The following is a 21279-nucleotide window of genomic DNA, read 5'->3' on the forward strand; positions in this document are numbered from 1 at the left end:
AAGATTTTTTACAAGAAAAAATTTCAAAATCTGGTTAAAACATTGACTGCTGCACTAAATGTCTCAGAATGTAATTTATATAGCCCTGTCAGTCAATGGTCACCCCCCATGGCAGTCAACGTGTTAAAGGATGGTATAAGCCAGTGAAAAATTGTTTAGGAATTTGCAAATACATTTTGACCTTTTAGTCAAAACAAAAAAGAAAAACTAGTTGGTATATAAGTGAAACTAACTATCCTGTAACTCGGACATGGGGTATTAATCAGTTGGTGTGTACTTTGAAATTGACAATAGATGACAAAAACGGTTTTATGTCAATTAGTTGATTCTTCAGGAGTTCAATCAATCTCATACTTACAGAAGAATATTATTGTCATTTCTAACATACATTTAATACTAAGAATATAGGATATAGAATAGCCATTGCTGCCTTTCACTTCTACATTCACCAGAGTTGGATGTTATAGAGAATATTTACATCAACAGGTTATACCATATATGAAAGAAATGTTCCAAATAATAAAAAGAATTCCAACCACTCACACCATTTTTTAACAAAAAAAAAAAAAATTCTGTTCATTTATATATGTATTTATACTATATACAATTTTAATTTTCTTTTGCAACATGGAAACATATTTAAAAATAACTTATAACATTCGTTACAAAAAATATGGAGTTGTAATTCTAGCTGGAATGACCCGTTCTGAATCAGGCACTGCGCTAAAAAGTTGTGGTTGACGTGTATCGACATCTGTGAATGCTAGTACTGCTGCAACGTTGCCACATCTGTAACAATAATTTGGAGCAGACCAAACGGTAACCAGCTTCTCATCAAACATGTATTTGTAACCTGAAAAGATGATGAGAAGAAATCAATTTATTTCATGATGAATAATGATCACCCAGAAAACAACACATTTTGTTACATCTATACTAATAATAAAAATGAATATGTGAGTGTGTTGGCAATCTACAGGCCAGATCATTTGACTTACAGCTACCAAATTTGGCACAAATATAACCTTGCAGACAAGAATGTGCAAATAGAAAATTTTCTTTAAAAGTTTAAATAATTAAAATTAAGTGAAATTTCAGTGTATTTTCATATTAATTTTCAAAAATATTATTGCACAAATATAAATTTTACACTGTTTCAAAATTTTAAAAATTATCTTTTTAACAAAATAATTTAATAATTAAGTGAACTTTTGTTGAATTTTGACAATTTTTTATTTATTTATTTATTTGCCTAATTTCCAACAATAGATTACATTGCTGCCCTAAAGTTCAGACCATTTTCATTGTTTCATCATCCACTTGATTAGCTTTTTTTATTTCTTATTTATTTTTTTATAGTTGTTGAAAACAGGTTTCTGTTTAGTGTCTGTGTAATTTACGAGATGTATTTTTAAAAATGAAATTACAATATCACAAATTTTAGAAGATAGATGAGCCATATATTTAAATTTTTAGTAGTGCGGTGATTTCATGTTATCAGGTCTGGGATATATAAATGGAACATATGTAACAGCCAAAATAACACGGTTTTAAAAACTGATTATTTGGTGGAATCATGCACATGAAGTTATATCTACACAATTTAAACAAAATTAAATGTAACCAAAATTCCCAGACTCAGCTGGTCACTAAAGGTGAATGTTTTATCTTATTTTTTTTTTTAAAAAAAAAAGGTCTTTGATATTGCGATTAAAACTGAGAGAGCTATAAAGTTTTTAATATTACTATTTTACTAGACGCCTTTGGCGACCAGCCGGTTCGCCAATCTTAATGTTCGTTAAAATTTTAATAATTAAATATTTTATACATTTCCTACTTTAATAGCTTCTTCATCAAAATATTTTAAAACTTCAAATTTTGATAGTCATATAATTCATTCATAATATTATAAACACCTTCAATCATAACGTAATATCTATCTCCCTAATTTTCTGTTAGTTCCCGTAGAATTTATACTATAAATTAAAGTGGAAAGGATTAATCTGCAATTAATATAATAATATTTTTTACTGAAACAAAGTATTTTTTTGTAATATGATTACTGAAAACAGTCACTGAGCGTTTAAACTTTATGGGCACTAAAGAATATCTTTCCTAATTTATGTAATATTTCAAGAATTTGTCAACAAAATATTCTCAGATTCATCATGACCAGAACGATTAGTTAACAATGTTTAATTTTAAATGCATCAAACACTAAGAAAATAAAACGAATCGTTTAAAATAATCGGTTGAAAACAGGTTAAAAAAAACTAAAAAAACGTTGTACTTAAAACTATAAGCGTATACAAAAAATATATAACTAACATAAATACAATTTAATTACAAAAACATGCAACTAACCAAAAAATAATTTAAATCATCCGTTGATAATGGTTGTCATGTCAACAATCAGAATACAATGCGCATTCGTGAATTTTCAACGCCAGTTACGGTAACGCAAATGCGTGAGTTTTTCTACGCCAGTTGGGGTAGCGCTATGCAGATTACAAATTTCTAATTTCCTTTATTCTGTTTTAATTTAATTCAAAAGTACTTAAGAATGAATCTGAAAGATCGATTCATTAACAATGTTTAATTTTAAATGCATCAAACATTAAGAAAATAAATAGAATCGTTTCAAATAATCAGCCGAAAAATCTTAAGCCTAGCCTCATGACTGTTGGGGGGGGGGGAAACTGAAGCCGTATTCATTTGGCGGTGGGGAAAATAAAAAGATTTTTTGGCGGGAAAGTTAGTTTTTAATTAATAATTAAAATTCTAATTAAAAATTTTAAAAAAAGGCTATATTATCTTTTAAGTTAGTTCAAACTGCACATGGTGTGCAAATTTGATTAAAATCGGTTAAGTAGTTTAGGAGTCCATCGCGGACAAACAACGTGACACATAATTTATATATATTAAGATAAAAAAATATGATTTTAGACCACTCCATCCACTATCTCAAAGAAGCTATGCCATTCAATACCTGGAGTTTTCAGAAAATATTGATTGTTCTAAAATTGTAAGATTCAAAATTTTATAATTCAGTTAGAAAATAAATAATTTTTTAATTTAATCACAGAAAAATGTATTATTAATTAATTTATTTAATTCAGAACCTGAGGTTTCAAGAATATTTGACAGAATATGATTCCTCAGGACCAAAGGATTTCATAATTTTCTTGAAATATATTAATGAATCGAAATAAAATAAGATATAATTATTTATGTATTCAAACCCTTTTGAAAGTAAAACTAAAAACTGTATTTTATGATGAATCAGAGAAATATTTACTGGATAATTCTTTGAAATACTTAAAAAATTAATTTGTAATATAAATAAGAAAAGCCAAAAAATTTTGTTTTCTGTACACACACACAAACATATATATATATATATGTGTGTGTGTGTGTGTGGGAAGCGCTGACAGATCTCGTATCACGTATGGCGCCATGTTGCGTCACGTCATTAATCACGCGATGCTTTCCCTCCATTATTGGCAGACGAGAGTTGGGCAGTGAGACTGCAAGACGTGCAGCTCACAATCATGTATCTTTTATGTTCTATGTAGTAATGTTTTATCCTTTCTAATTTAATCTTAATAAATATATTTCAAATATTAATGCTGGTCGTTGCCTTTTCCCATATATATATATATATATATATATATATATATATATATATATATATATATCACATTTTATGGAAGCTGACAGAAAATCAGAATCACATAGTACAATGTACAGAACAGCCTAATAAGTAATAATACTTACAGTTGCTATTCATATATTAAACTTTTAATTAAAAGCATAATTCATGTCTAAATTCTATTTAATGTTTTCAATACTGGTGCAACAGTTTGAAGTGAATTATAAAGGAATAAAGTTAGAAGTATTATGTATAAAACGATTTTTCTTTTAAAATAGAAAGAATTGCAATTTTTATGATAATTTCATCTTTCTCTTTATATATATATATATCTTTCATAATGCACAACACACTTACCTTCATGAACAAGTTGATGTGCTCTACAAATCAGCTTTAAGTCATTTAAGTGCATGAACTAAAAAAGAAAGAAAGAAAAACATGTTAAACACATTAACCAGTTTTTAATAAAATAAATAAATAAATATTATACAAGCATTTCTACATTTTTTTCATACAATTATTTTAAGCAGTAAGTTTATTACTTACTTTAAAAGGCTTCTCAGTAATAATTGGCGTGCTATTATACAACGGCATACTAATAATTGTATTTAATAAATATGACTAATTTTTGTATCATTATATTTCTTAAAAAATAATTTCTATTTGATGTTAAAAGTGCATCTCATAAAACATGTCAAATTACAATGCTGAAATAAATAAATAAATATCAACTTTTATTCTACAAATACAATATTAAAATTTACTCAATTTCATAACTAGACTATTTGAATTCCCGGAAAAATACGAAGAAATAAAGATATAATTTAATATAAAACTAAATTTAACTTAGAACAACTAATTGTCGTCATCTATATTGTTCACTGGTTTTAAAAATTCTTAAAATATTCAAAGATGCAGAAATAACAGAAAGCAACACAATAGTAGAGTCTATGAAAAAATTAGTATTGCAGCTTCCAGACCTTACACCAACCAATTATTATATTAATGTAACAGTTATTTTCTCAAAATATGTGGCTGCACACAATAATTTTCTTTATTTTATTGAATTAAAAATTAAATACCAAAAGAAGAATGTAATAACAAAAATGTTGCAGATTTACATTTACCTCATGGGTAACTTTAGCTCCAAAAAGCCAACCAGCACCTCTGGGGCTCACAGACCATGTATCTACATCCTCAGGATCAGACCATACCAAATGTTGAATAAGATAAGAAAAACACAAAACATTCACAATTGTAAATAAAATAGAGACAAAGTAAAAACTGATAATGTTGCCCCCCCCCCAAAAAAAAATTAATTAAGATACCATTTCAATAATAATATAATTGGTAAATTTTCTCTGTAGAAGAGAATTTTGGTTTTGTTATATCATATCAATAATAATAAAGTACCAGTGTTATTTTTAAAAAAACTATAAACGTAGATCATTTGAACAGAATACAGGCAATGATTAATTTTCAAGCAATTGATGACAATATTTATGAAATAAACATTTATTATAAAAACTTATTGATATATAATTTATAATGCAATGATGAGTCATGGTATGATTTTTTAAAGTAAGATCAACTTTTATAATTGGGAAAGAAACTGGTAATTTTTAAGTGCATTATTCAATAAATATTTTATAATAAAAGTTCAATATTTATAAAACAATGCAATTTTTACTGCAATTAAAGGCTATTGCAATTTTTTTTTAAATCTAAGTAATGAAATACCTGCAAACCCAAAAATTATAATCTAATTATGAGTGAGACTGGATAATGTAATTCAAAGTATCCCATCTACTAAGATCACAGAAAGCATAGTTGCTTTTTACTCATAATAAAAGTTCTGATAATGAGCAAAGCATAAATTTTAATTAAAAGGCTAAAATTTCACTATATTTCATCTACTCTTAAATGTCTTGGTAAATATATTCAAAGATTACAATCACTATCCTACAGAAAAGGATTAAAGATTCCAGATTCTCAATGAAGTCAAATTCACTGATTACTGGGATTTAATCAATATGCTTTTTTTCTCTTAATTGATCAATATTCATAATCATTAAATCTAAAAAAATATATTTCTTACAGATACAATTTGATAAAATTATCATAAATTTATTACATAATTTTATTTTACATGACTTATTTTATGCTTTTAACAATAAAATTTCAAAACAGATTTTTTACGCATTTCCTGGTGAGCGTGAGTTTAAAAATTCTTCACATTTGTGTGCACTCAAAAATAACATATTATTCTAATTATTTTGAAAACTGAATTAAGACACAATTGGTCAATTTAATTAAATATTGATACCAAGCAATTGGCACCACCTGGTAGCGATTTTAAAGAAATGGTTTATTTCAAAATGTTATAATAATAATAAAATTCCAAAATGTAGAAATAATTAAAACAAAAAATACTTTTTAAAAATAATAAATGCGTATACATAAAAATTATTTTTATTATATACTAGCCGCCTTTGGTGTCCAGCCGGTTCGCCGATCCTAATGTTCGTTTAAATTTTAATAATTAAATAGGTTGAACCGGAGTTTAACCCCCTTCTTCCCCAAGTTGCGATAACGCGCCAAAGCTGGCAATCTTTATTATGCACTATAATTGAACATCTGCTCCTTTGCTTTTGAACTTTTCGCAAGGCCGTTGTTGGCGATTTTTAAAAATTGCGCCAAGCAACGGGTTAAACTTCGGTCGTACCATTAAATATTTTACGCAATTCCAACTTTAATAGATTCTTCAGCAAAATATTTTAAAACTTCAAATTTTGATAGTCATATAATTCACTCATAATATTATAAAGGCCTTCAGTCATAACGTAATATGTATCTCTCTCATTTTCTGTTAGCTCCAGTAGAATTTATGCTTTAAATTAAAGTGTAAATGATTAATCGGCAATTAATATAATATTTTTTACTGAAGCAAAGCATTTTTTTTAATAATATGATTACTGATAATAGAGTCACTGAGCGTTTAAACTTTATGGGCACTAAAGAATATCTTTCTTAATTTATGTAATATCTCAAGAATTTGTCAACAAAATTTTCTCAGATTCATCATGAACAGATCGATTCATTAACAATGTTTAATTTTAAATGCATCAAACACTAAGAAAATAAAATGAATCGTTTAAAATAATCGGTCGAAAACAGGTTTAAAAAAACTACTTAAAAAACGATGTAAAAACTATAAGCATATACAAAAAAATATATAACTAACATAAATACAATTTAATTACAAAAGCATGCAACTAACCTAAAAATAATTTAAATCATTGAAAACAGGTTAAAAAAACTACTTAAAAAACGATGTACTTAAAACTATAAGCATATACAAAAAAATATATAACTAACACAAATACAATTTACTTACAAAAGCATGCAACTAACCTAAAAATAATTTAAATCATCCGTTGATAATGGTTGTCATGTCAACAATGAGAACACAATGCGCATGCGTGAATTTTCTTCGCCAGTTACGGTAACGCAAATGCGTGAATTTTTCTACGCCAGTTGGGGTAACGCTATGCAGATTATACATTTTTAATTTCCTTTGTTCTGTGTTATTTTAATTCAAAAATACTTCAGAATGAATTTGAAACATGGATTAATTAACAATGTTTAATTTTAAATGCATAAAACATTAAGAAAATAAACAGAATCGTTTGAAATAATCCGCCGAAAAATTTTAACCCTAGCCTCATTACTGTCGGGAGAAAAAAAAAAACTGAAGCCTTACTCATTTGGCGGTGGGGAAAATGGAAGATTTTTTTGCTGGGAAAGTCAGTTTTTAATTAATAATTAAAATTTCAAAAAAAGGGACCCCAGGTGCACATTTCCGACCTCTAAGGCATACATGTACCAAATTTGGTAGCTGTATGTCAAATGACCTGGCCTGTAGAGCGCCAACACACACACACACACACACACGCACGCACATTGAGCTTTATTATAAGTATATAGATAATATTGTAAATATAATTTTGTAGATGTGTGGCTCAAAAGAAGAAGCTTTTAGGGCAAATTCAATCTATTTTATAATGGGAGGTAATTGTTGTACATGGGGAAGAAGAAAGAACGATCAGAAGACGTGTCTCTTTATATCACAACATAAGAACAAATTGACAGTATATTTTCCCTTCAGTGATTTTACTAAGAATTTCGGATATGATTTCTTTGATGCATGTCACGTAGGAAAGAAAATATTAGGGATCTTCAAAAGAATGCCATAGACATTCGGAATTTTTATCCCTTCACTCATGGTATTCAAAATTCAATATTCAGCAATTTTTTTAAGAGTATCTTCAAAAATAATTTTAAAAAATAAATGGGAATTTTGATCAGAAAATAAGAAAAATTTTTAGAACGATCGGTTAATTTCAAATAAAAATTAGGAAATTAATGAGGATTTAAATTAAATAGAAAGATATCATTACCTATATACTATACAAAAAATTTCCATGAAGGATGAAATGCTTTCATATGCAGTAATAGGCAAGTTCCTTTCCAGAGCTTTTTAATTTAACATATTTTCGCACTTACAAATAATACATCAACATTTTGATCAGTTTTGATCAATTATGTAATCAACGATAATATGATTTGATGAATGATTGTTCATATAAGTAATACAAGAAATTTCAGGGAAAGGATATCACAAAATGCTCCTTTGTGAGGGATTTCTTGATTTCTTTCGATTGTCCTGATTTGGTCCAGAGTTCGTATGAGAGGAGAAAGACCACCATGAACACATAACACTTGATCATCTATAATCTACAAGGAATTAGAAACAGATGTAATAACATTTTTATTTATTGGTTACAATAACAGAAAATAAATAAAAGTACTTACTGCAGCAATGGTTAGAAGATCAAACACTTTACAACAATAACGCCAAGCATTAGCATTTCCATATTTTGTTTGACATTCATCTAGAATGGGAGAAAAAAAGACAAAAACAAATATATTTCACAGATTTTTCATAAAGTTGTTCAGTATAACAATTAATTTATCTTATAGAAAATCGGGAACTACAAATTTTCTATTAAAAAATCTAATTTAATGTTTTAAAAACAGCCCAGCAAATTCTGCTCTGTTCAACTTCTTGATCCCTATAGGGGATGATTTTGACATTATTTAATTCACTAGATAATGACTTATGCCATAAATTGTTTTGGATACAATAAGTTATACATCAGATCAGGTTTAAATTTCTAAATTAATAGCTTTTGAGAAAAGCATTGCTAAAACTACTATAGCAAACTTATTATAGACAAGCAAATGCTAAATAATCATTGCAAGCTAAAGTATAGATAAGCATTGCAAATCAAATTTTTATCAGCTGATATAAATAAACAGAAAATCTTCTTTATGTGCTTACTAATTTGACAATTAACACACTATATGCCACCCATATATATTATATATATATAAATGAAGGGCAAGAAATTTTGTTGTTCAGGGACAAGTTAGCCATTAATTTGCATCACTACATTATAATAGTAGTAAAGAATGCCATTTTACTCAAATTTGGTTTCTAGACTTTGAAGATGCAATAATTCCATGACAATTGATCATAATAATAAATAAAAGAATTTCAAAAAACCTTTCAGATAAATTCACCTTATGTTATTTGACTGTAATCGTCTGAATCACTCAATTCTATTATTAATTTTCATTTCAAACAAACTGGGGGGAAATCAAAATAAAATCACCATTGCTTAAATGATGTTAGTAGTAGAATAGATTTAAAAAAAAAAAAAAAAACCTAAATCTTCACACAGTTTTTCTAAGTGGCAAACGATTTTGAATCAATTATTGGAAAGTTAACCTTTGAATAACATATGCTTTAAACTGAGATACCTGTGAAATTCAGAAATTACCATTTACTAATTCAGCTTGTCATCCAATGGTTTACATGATTCTATTTTCTTAAGACATATCTGTAGTTGGAAAAGTGAGATGATATATAATGATGGTAAATTAAGATAAGTTCAGCAGAACACTATAATACAAATTCAGTTTAATGAACATCATCAGACAATCTGTAAAGGTTGCAGCATTCTTCATTCAGGCAGTAAATTTTAAAACAATAGCATTTAAGCTTTTAAGTTTTGCAACCATTTTTTTAATACCTTGGAACTTACCTGAAGAACAACACATTGTGTATAATACAAGCATTTATGTGTCTTGAGATAAATAAACTCACAAGAATCCCACAGCTGATTGACAGAGAGCAGATTCACTCCTGCCACCTGTGAGCAGACAGATGCAACAGGATCCCTAATTCCTTTTTCTTTATGATATTTCAAGCATACAAAATACTTAATAGGCCAAATATTATAAAAACTCATTTTAAATTTAAAAATTCTGTAAACTGCCATTTAAAGCATTTATAAAAAAGATTTTAAATTGCCACAAATATTTTATTTAGCTCAAAAAATTTATTTGTATCATTTTATTTAGCCATTCATGTTTCAGATATGAAGAAAAAATTACAAATCCTGGGGAAAAAAACTTTATTTTGAACAATGCAAAGGATTTTCATATAATGCATGTACATGGAAGAAGTCTGCTATTTATATGAGAGTGAAATTTTTTTATTTAATTCAAACATTAAATAACTTCATTAATCAAGCAATTACTTCATGTACCTACTTGAAGATAATAAGTAATACAAAGTAAAAAATTACAAATCCTCAAATTTAAATGTTTGCATATAATTATCAATAGACAAATTCTTTGTTAACTATTATTATGATGATTTATCTGACAAGAAATCATTTCTAGATTAAGACCAAATATTCAATGATAGTCACAATTTCTATAAAGGCATCTCCTTTATTATTATAATTTCATTTCCACCCATCTTATCTGAAACATTTTAAAATTCTAAGGAAAGTAAAAAAATGTGATAAAAGACATTTTAAATCAAATAAAAAAAACTTAAAACACTGACTACTAAATAAGTTGGTTTGCAATGTGTATGTGTAGTATATTAGTGATTTTTTTTTTTTTTTTTTTTTGCCTTTGATTATTATTTTATTTAAAGAATTCATTTTATTTAGTTTTACAATGATATTTTTTTTTAATTTGCTGTAAAATTTAACTGTCAAAAAAATTTACTTTGTTTTTAAGATTAATAAATAAATGAAATGATGATTGTTAATAGCGATTTCTCTCTAAAAAAATATGGATGAAGTGAGAAGTACAGTTTAGAAATAAGATTTATTAGGAGCTGTGTGACAAACTTACAAGTCTTCAAAGCATGAAAAGAATAATTTACTCCTTTTGCTTTGAGATGAGATACCAATTTAGAAAAACTAAAAAATTAATCTTTGATATAAGGAATAAAAAAAATCAGTTTATGAGTAAATTAGGAATAAGAATTCGACTATTGTAAACACAACTGTCATTCATTAATATAATTAAGCAAACTTAATTGTTTATGTAATGATTTGATACACTGTTTCCAGATCCATTTAAATTACATTATTTCCTCTAAAAGAACTGAACAGCCCAATTAATATCATAGACAAAATTATTTCCTGGTTTTTCAGCTAATTAGAAACACATATAAGTGATTTAAAAAAATTAACAAGAAACAGGAAAAAGTGTCTTGTTCTCAAAGGATGAACCAGTTGAACCCAAGGAAATTTAATTCTTGTTTTAAGCTTAAGAATAATATCACACATTAACAACATAGTAACAGGCATAGTATTAACATAGTAAAAAAGCAAAATTGCTGAAGTAATAATTTGAAAAAATTGCCTTTTACATTCAATTTCATTTCTTTTCTCTAAAAGAGAGTATATTTGGAAAGATATTTTAACTCTCAGCTACAAATGTATCTGTGATAAAAATTTATGCTTTATCAGAGAAACACTTTTTAATGTCTGCCTGTACAATAATAATATATAAGTACAGAAATTTCAATGAATGTACTTCTCATTAGAATCCAAGAATAGTTACAACTACATATCATACAAGATAAAAAGATCTAATGTAAGAGATTTTTCAGCATACAAAATGAATGAAAAACTTTAAAGATGCAGTTGTCACATATTATATATATGTGTGAGAGAAAGGAAATTAAAAAAAAAAAAAAAGGAATAAAAATAGAACATTACCATAAAACCCATAAACTTGAGTTATCTGTCGACTTTCATGATTTCCACGCAACAAAGTTATTTTATCAGGCCATCTGCAAAAGTAATACAATTCAAGATCAATTCAGTTAAATTTTTAAAGACTGTAGGAGCTTTCCAATACTGTAAAAAAAGTTTTTTTAAGGCAAACTTGTGTATATATCACAATATTTTACAATTGAAATTATTATATATAGCTTGAATTATTTTATTTTCAAGTTATAAAAATTGTTCACACTATTTTTAGTAACAATATTTAGAATAGATGAGAAAAAAAGACAGGGTGGGAGATTTTAAGCTGATTTGCAGATTCATTTAAATAATATTTAATTTTTTTAATTGATGCTGAATTCAACTGCTAAAAAAAAGAAAAGAGGTACTTACTTTGCTTTTAAAGTTAATAATCGAGTGAAAGTCTCAAGACTGTAATATCCTCTATCAACAAAATCACCCTGAAACATTAAAAAAAAAATTTACTTTATAAAAAAAATTAATAAGTTTTGATCATTTTCAGGTACATTTTTTCAAATACATTCCTCCAATACATGCCATAACTTAAGCAAGAACAGCAATATTAACAATTCATAAACTTACTTTTTTATGTTTCATCTTTCAAGAAAAATGCATAATTTTGAAATTTGCTTTTTATCAATACATATTTTCAAATATGTTAAGACAAATTTCATCAATAAATGTTTAAGCTGCTAACATATAAAATTAATGAATTTACATAATTATTGATTAAATAGCTAAAAAAAATACTTAACACATTGATTACAATGTACTTTATATGGGTGCATCGGTCATGGCAATCAGGTGTTAATATAATAGAAAAACATTTCACTCAATATCATTATCAAGATGAAAACATTCAATAAACAAACAAATTTTAATCTGAAAATAACATAAAAAGCTATAACATTTTTATTTTTAATATCACAATTAAAAAAAATTTACCAGAGGCAACAGGGATAAAATCACTATAAAAAATATACATTGTTATGAATTTATAATATTGCTTCCCTCCATTTTTAGTTTTATGGTAAGAAAGAGAGCTTTACAAATAGTTCTCATGTATACTGAATGAATACTAAATTAGTGCTCTCTCCCCTCTCCTTATATCCTGTGTCTTTGGGGAGAAAAAAGAAAAATTTTGAAACTATTCAATTTTTGGCATATTCCAATTAAAAGTATAGATATGATATATTTCTAGGAACTTATTTACCTGTCATAGAGATTATAAAAATAAGAGAATCTGTAGTCTGAACCAAGTTAAGACAGAAGTCAAGTCAGGTCTTTCTGTGGAATGTTTGTTCTACAGCAAATTCACCCTGAATGTGATGTGCTGTTGAGATTGTTTAACAGCATTTTTCTATTTATGTGCTATTGCATACTGGTAGTGCTATTTTTATGCATAAACTGGCTGTATTTTGATATTTGTTTTCTAGTAGAAAAAAGCGATGGAATTATTATTGATGTTGTTGTATTGTTCACAAACAAGACATTTTCTATAACGCCATCAGTAACGTTTTGGAGAGAACTTTGAAACTATTCGATTTTTGGTGATATCTTGATTAAAAGTATAGATCTGATATCCTTCTAGAAACATCTTTATTCATTTAAAGAGATTATAAAAACAAGAAAATCTGTAATCTGAATTGAGTCAAGAGAAAAATCAAGTGAAGTCTTACTTTGGAGTACTGACCTCCAGAGAATTCACTCTGAGCACTTTGTGCTGTTGAGATTGTTAACAGCGTTTTACTATTTATGTGCCAATGCATACTGGAAGTGCTATTTTGTGCACACATTAGCTGCCTTTTGCTACTGTGTTGAAGTGAAAAAGCATCAATAATTGATATTGAGGTTGTTGCACTGCTCAACAATCAGATATGATTTTTCTGTAACAATATAAATGAGTGAGTTTTCTTCTCTTGACTTTCTCATATAATTTGATAATCTAGCACCACCTTTCCTATTCTTCTATCACTCTATTCTCTAAATATATAGTGAAGTTGGAGTAATATAAAGGAGGTGCCAGCAAATCCTTGAAGAGCACAGCAGTATTTGCAAATGCATGTACCCTTTTCCTTTAATCTCTCTGTGTAGTTAGGCAGTATGGGAACTTTTATTTTAATAGAGAAAATACTGCATATTTGGTTGTTTCCCCCCCTCTATTTATCGAGTCCAAAATTTCACTTGGACCTATAATGTCTACAGGACTGCATACAATATTTTATTTATTCGTCTATGCATTTTTGAGTTATCACGTTCACAAACAGGCAGATACATAGAGTAATAAATGGTTTCTCTTTGTAAGATTATAAAATTTAATAAATATTTATAATTTTGATGATAAATCTGTAAATCAAATTTCATTCATATAGCTCTTGGCAGTTTTGAATTATTAAGTTCACGTGCATAGAAAAAGGTAAAATAAACAATCTTCACTAAAATTTTGAGAAATACAGAAATTTGATGTATATCAAATTTCATGGTAGTAGCTCAATGTGTTTTTGAGTAATAAGATTCACACCCAAATAGACATAGCTTCCATAATATGCTTTTTGAATAGAGGATGCTCTGAAATACTGAGATTAATCAAAAACTTGAGGTAAAATTTTTGAATGGATAAAGTACGTTCTCTTCATATATTTCATGTATGAGAAAGTAAAAATCCACAGTACTTACAAGAAATATATAATTTGTATCAGGTAATTGTCCACCAGTCCTGAATAATTCTTCCAAATCATAAAACTAAAAAATAGAAATATGCATATCTACATCAATTTGGACATCAAATAAAAATGTAATTTATTTGGGATTAAAATAATAGTATTTAAAGTTTAACAAAATGTCCTTATCGATTAAAAAAAAACTTTCATAAAATAAATTTGTTTGTATCTTAAAACCAATGTCTAATAACAATAACGCTTATGAAGGAAATTTCCTATTTGCAAAATAAGAAACATCGCAATTGAAAGAAACTACTTAATCCGTTTTTTGTCCTCATGAAACAACATCATAAAGAGAAATGACACTAAGTTTCATATGAATGCCTTTCATTACAAATCTTAAAAGTACTTGTTACATGTCTGTATAAATGAAATTTTAGAATAGATTTCTCACTTTTCTTAATCTGCTATAATTGTTTTGTTTCAAATATACTTTTAACACTTGTGTTTCTGAATGATGATACACAATTGTAACATTGTCAGAATTTATTTATCAGTTAATCAATTATTATAATGAAATTTTAAAACAATATTTATGGTGCAATCTAATAATGATGATGCCAATAATAAATTGTAGTATAGCAATAGGAAAATGCAGTTAAGATAAAACTAATATTTCAGTATATTAATAATTGAGCTTAAAAATTTGTTTCTGATAAGTTTATTTCAAATATGTAGTTTTATTACACAAAAAATATATATATTATTGGTGCTTGAAACTCAATTCTGTTTAAATACATAAATTGCTTAAATACATCAGTAACATAACTGGGATTATTTAATTTAGCATAAGGATAGAAAATTTGCAAAGATTTTCTAGCATTCTTGGACAGCCTTTCACAGTAGGTTTATAATTTTTTTTTTTTTTTTTTGTTAATTCAACTACAGAAATGCAATAAAATTTATTTTTGTATATAAAATAATTTACTTTTTCTTCCTTGAAATTATTAATTAAATGAATTGCACATCAGAAAAAATTTCTGGATTCTTGTATATTATAAATATTTTCATTTATCCATTTTCTAATTTATATTGAATTTTGAAGCATAATAAAGCTGTAGAAAAATAGGAACTTCAAAGAAAGAGAGAGTGAGAGGCTGAAAGCTATCACAAATATGAAAAACAGAGCAAAATTTAATTAGGATAATCATGATACCATTATCTATTTTATGTATGAAATAACAATAAAACCTATATGAGTAACTTACTTGACCATGAATGTCACCACATACAGTAACTGGAGTGAAAACAGGTTGAATATTTGATTCTTCCAGAAGCAAATCACATACTATGTCACATAATTTCTACAAATAAAATATAAGATTATAAATTATTTCCATAAAACATAGCATTTTTCAATAAATATGATGAGAATTTTGAAAACAAAAGTGTAATACTTACATAAAATTGAATATATAAGTTGGGAAGGGGGAAAAAATGACAGAAACATAAAAAAAGAGACAAGATTTTCCTTAACATTGAGGAAATAAATATTAATTTATTATTTTTCGATTATTAATAATTTAATGTCTTATTCTTAAGTTGTTATGCTAATAGAACCATAAAAAAATTCTTTTTATGTGATTAATTTTAATATCTCTTCATATCCAATCTATTTATTTTAAAGAATAGAATATATACAAGCCAATAAGAAACAAATTAGCATCCCCCCCTTTTTTTTCTTTTGCTCTGTGAAACAGTAAAAAATTTAATGAAAAAAAAAAAATTCTTTCAAATTTTGGTATTTTACTAAAACTGGTTGAAGTTATAATGTTTCAGTTTCAGAAACAAAATAGTTTTCAGATAATTTATGTGGCAGAAATTCAGATAACTTCATGTGACAAAATAAAATTACGAGATTAAAAAACATCTTAAGCAATTTCTGATTAAAATTACAAAGAAAAATTCTTTATAATAGTTCAGAAGAATATCTTATCTTTATAAAATTCTACTTTCAGACATGCTATTATTTTATAATAAAAAATAGGGCACATTTGTAACCTTACGCTTGATTTGATACCTATAAAGTCAGATATGTTGAAATTGGTCACAATGAAAGAGGCTCATTCATCGTATTAATCCTTATCAATAATAAATCTTAATATTTGTTGCTATGTATTTTTATTCATTATTTGAAAAAAATTTCATATTATTAAATTGTATTATCATGAAAAAGTTCCGTTTATGAGTATAACCTGATAATATAAATTTAAAATATCTTATTCTTTGATTATAAATACCTCTATTTAGAATACAATGATCTTATATTGATACATATATTTTTCATTATTATTTATGTCGCACATTCACTAAAAAAGTTAAAAACTCAAGATTATCAAAATTATAAAACAAAAAATTTTTTCATCTCTAATTAGATACATATGATATTGCACAAAAATGGAAGTTCCTCTGCTTTATATAATTATAAAAGATATTGTCAAGAGTGAAATTTAATCATAATAAACTTTTTATAATTGCTTTTTTCAAACAGATCAAAAATTTGATCCTTTCATCGGTCTAAATCAAACTATCCTTTACTAACGAAATCCAGAGTGAAAAGGAAGAAAGTTGTCATTAGATCAGAATAATTTTTAGATCAAATAAAGAGCAGATTTGAAGTTCTCAAAATGATGATACATTTTACTCAGATTTACAACTTTCATTTGGTATATATATAGGACAGGGATGGCATTAAGTCTATTGCGATCAACTGGCGGCTAAATAGGACATTTTAGGGTTACTAAGACGCCTATACTAAAATAAATCAATTGTTACATTCATGTGTTACCTATTTAGCAATGCTGATGCAGAAAAAATAACTGGAAATATAAATTATATTTCCTAAATATATTCCGAATTATATTTACTGTTGAAGAAAATGAAATTTTTCTCCTTCAAAATGACATAATTTTAAAAGCCCCTACTTCAGAACCTAAGAATAACTTTTGGAATCTAATGGACAGAGTAAAGTATCTTAATTTTAAAAAAGCTTCATGTCATTTAACATTATTCTATGGCTCTACCAAGTGAATCTGCATTTTCAACCATGAATATAATTAAAGCAACATATCGTTCATGTCTCACATATGACCACTTAGAATCCACAACAAGATTAGCAGTTAGTAATTATATAATGATATATTCAAGATTGGAGACAGTATGCAGACTAAGTCTTTTACTAACTATAGATGAAAATGATTGTTTAAATCTATTTTGAATTGTCTGATATTAAATACATCATTTGATATTATTAAATTTGTGACTATTATTATTAAGTTTGTATCTTGCTATTATTGTTATATTTGTAGTGATGCAGGTAAATACATATTCCACATTTATTATTAAATTGTAATAAATATTGTAAACCATTTTTTCTAGCACACCACACCTACACCACTGGGTAGACCACAACACTTTGAAAAATTTAAAAGTAGACTGTACACTAGAAAAATCTGCCCACCTTTGGTATAGGAATTTATATTTAAAAGGTAGAGACTAACTTTTAAATTAATTTTATGGGTACTATTGAATTATTAAAATTACAAAGAAAAAACCTACCAAATATTAGCAATAATTTCCATTAACAAATCTTGAATATGAAAGTTGGTGCTACAAAAACAAAATCAAAATTCATGCTTGATAACACATTGAATTTCACAAATGGGATAATATCATTTATTTTTTCAAATGTTGTGTTTAGTTAAAAAAATAAATTATCACAAACAAATTCTTTTAGCTGTTCAACAGAAAGAAAATTAAAAATTTATTCAAATTTGCTTTATTGAGTTGCAGCATCTATATATGTGTTGCATAATGATTTTCTCAGAACAAAGTAAAAGATGCTAGAAAGAAAAAATTCCAAGAGAATGAACTGAATCTTCTAATGTCCAGCCAGTTTGCAATCTGACAATGCTCTATGAAGAACATAAAATTCGGCACTCTCACTCTCTAGCTTTACATAAAATAAAACAATAATGTTTTGAAATTAAATATCTCAGTAAGATAAAAATTTAATTCATTGTTGAAATACAAATAAATATCAATGATGTTTAAAAATATGCTTTGATAATATTTAAAAACATTATGCAAGATAAATATTTGATAGCATTTTTCAAACTATATAGGATTTTAAAAAAATAACTTACAAAGAAAATATTTTAACATTTCCCACTAAACATATATTATAATGGGAAAAAATCATTGATTCAATTCAGAAATCAATGACATGCCCATGTTTGATAGCTAAAAATTATGTAAAATAGGAAGACACAAATTTCAATTAATGATAGAATTACACATCCTTTCTAAAGTATGTAAACTTTTACTTATCTTAATAATTATCAAAATGTATGAAAATTGTACTCACTAAGGTATGGTTAAAAACAAAATGAAATATTAATGCATGCATTACATACTGAATATTATTTTCTATTCAGATTTAATAATAAAAAGCATTGAATCATGGAATTTTATCGCATTTAATTAATTATGTTCCACTCTAAAAAATTACTCAAGAATTGAGGATATATATTGAAATTTCTAATAGAAATTCAAAGCATGTTAAATGAAGAAAAAATATTTCTTAAACTTTCATTGGTAGTTTTTGATTCAAATATCAATATACTTTTGACTAATGGAAACTTTTTTCCGATAAAAAAAACTAGGACACTTTAAAGAGAACATGGAGAGAATGCTCACTGAATTAATACTGATTTACTAAATTATCTATATATTATTTTTGTACCCAATTAAAAAGTCTTCAAGTATCTTAAATAAAAATATACAATAATTCAGGTAATGATATAATTCATAACACAAATATTGCATGTTTTTTAAGTGTCTGTGGGGGGGGGGGGGACAACTGTGCAGAAGTGATACAAAGAAAATCAAACTATTTTTAAAAATTATAGAAACAAAACCATGAGTATTAATTAAATATATGAAAAAGTTTACATTATAATACCATACAAGTGTTAATAACATTATCAAAATGATAAAAATTTGCATAATTAAACTGGTACAAAACAATAAGGTGGGGGAAAATTCAAGTATAAATTTAAGTAAAAAAAAATGTTATAAATATTTAGTAAATTGAGAATATATACCTGATACATATATAAGAATATATTCTACATCTTAATTATCATAAAAATTCGTAGAAAATGCTGCAATGTTATATTGTGCATATATAATCATTAACATCACAATATAACTATTAAATTATTATATATATCACATATAAAGATTAGTTAGAACTATTTTTTCTTTCATTGTTCACATAAACAAAAGACAAAAAGACTTTAAAATATATTTAATATATATTACTTCTCAAAAATCCCATTATGGAAGCATCAAAAATTTCAGTAAACTTATATTCTATTATTAATTGATTGAAATTTAATACCAATGTAAGTACAATAAACAAAACAAAATGAATTTATTACGACAGTATGTGAATTCTAATATAAACATCGATATATTTTTTTGCCAAATTAATCAATATAGTAAGGAAATTTTGTATTAGGAGTATGTTAGTAAGGAGGTAATATTATATAGTACTGAATCAAATTCAAATACTATTTAAATTCTTAAGCAAAATTAAATCTTAGAAAAAAGGATTTTGAAGCTTTTATAGTTCTGTACTACATCTTAAAAAATATAATTCAAAAATTAATCTTTTTTTTTTTTTCAAAATAAAATAAAAGGATCAATAACTTTAATAAACATATGATAACTTATTCCAGTTTTAATTCTTAAATTTGAAGTCTTTATTTTTGATACGAACAAGATGAATGTTTCAAAGAATGCAACAGTTTTACAATCCAAAACTCTTTATAATACAAATATAAACATATACAGGTAATCTGCTTTGAAAACTAAGACAAGATGAATCTCACTTTCCTTTTGAAATTTATGCCTGCTTTTCAATCAGTATTATTCTATTTCCAAACAATTATTATTTTATTTGCTAATAATTCGAGGAGTAGCAACAATAATGTATTTTTTGAAATCCATAACTTGCATAATCTAAATTTTGTGCAGGGATCAAAACGAAAACTTATGCGGATAAAAGAAATAATTAAAACATTTTCCATAGCGATTTTACTATAAGCACATTCTATTTTGTTAATGATATTTAACTTCTTTTTGTAACCTCTTTAAACGAGAGATTTTTTAATTGGCGGGAGTTTCAGTCGAGCACAGTGAATTATTTATGGTTTTACAAATTTGATATTCAGTGATATGGTTCAAAACCAAAAAATACAGGAAATCCAAAATTCGTTAGATTTCAAAAATATAAATAAGGAAAATATCATATACAAAATCAAAAATCACCTGTTGACAAAACCAAAGCCTCGCGATTATGTCACGCTTTTCCCCAAAATAAAGTAAGAGAATTCATACAAAACTCTATTTATTTCGCAAAATTTCTAAGTTTAAAACAAAGAAATAAAATCAAGATAACTTTTGAATGGGTTCATGAATAAACAATGTATAATGATATCGTAAAATCTAACGGTAACACCTCAAAAAATTATCAGAATATTTAATACCTTCAAATCGTTTTCAGGTAAGTATTTGCAGTCCTTCGCAATATCTACCCATTTATCAATATCATTCATACTTAAAGGATTTATTTTATTCTTAAATTTTTACATCAATACAATTAATTTACAAAATTAAGTACCACTTTGACTTTTCGCTATTTTGTTTATGTGCTTGA

General features: G+C 26.2%; 1 protein-coding gene across 1 annotated transcript; it reads right to left on the reverse strand.

Annotated features, from left to right (window-relative positions):
• Nucleotides 1-557: 557 nt before the first annotated feature.
• Nucleotides 558-21279, reverse strand: LOC129980575 (serine/threonine-protein phosphatase 6 catalytic subunit). Its single transcript, XM_056090944.1, has 10 exons — nt 21110-21279; nt 15764-15859; nt 14512-14577; nt 12208-12275; nt 11806-11879; nt 8528-8607; nt 8330-8449; nt 4780-4869; nt 4010-4067; nt 558-853 (listed from the first exon to the last, which is right to left on the reverse strand). Exons 1-10 carry the CDS (start codon nt 21176-21178, stop codon nt 663-665), a joined length of 912 nt encoding a protein of 303 aa, XP_055946919.1. The 5' UTR covers nt 21179-21279; the 3' UTR covers nt 558-662.

This window comes from Argiope bruennichi, chromosome 8, assembly GCF_947563725.1.
Source record: "Argiope bruennichi chromosome 8, qqArgBrue1.1, whole genome shotgun sequence".
NCBI lineage: Eukaryota > Metazoa > Arthropoda > Arachnida > Araneae > Araneidae > Argiope > Argiope bruennichi.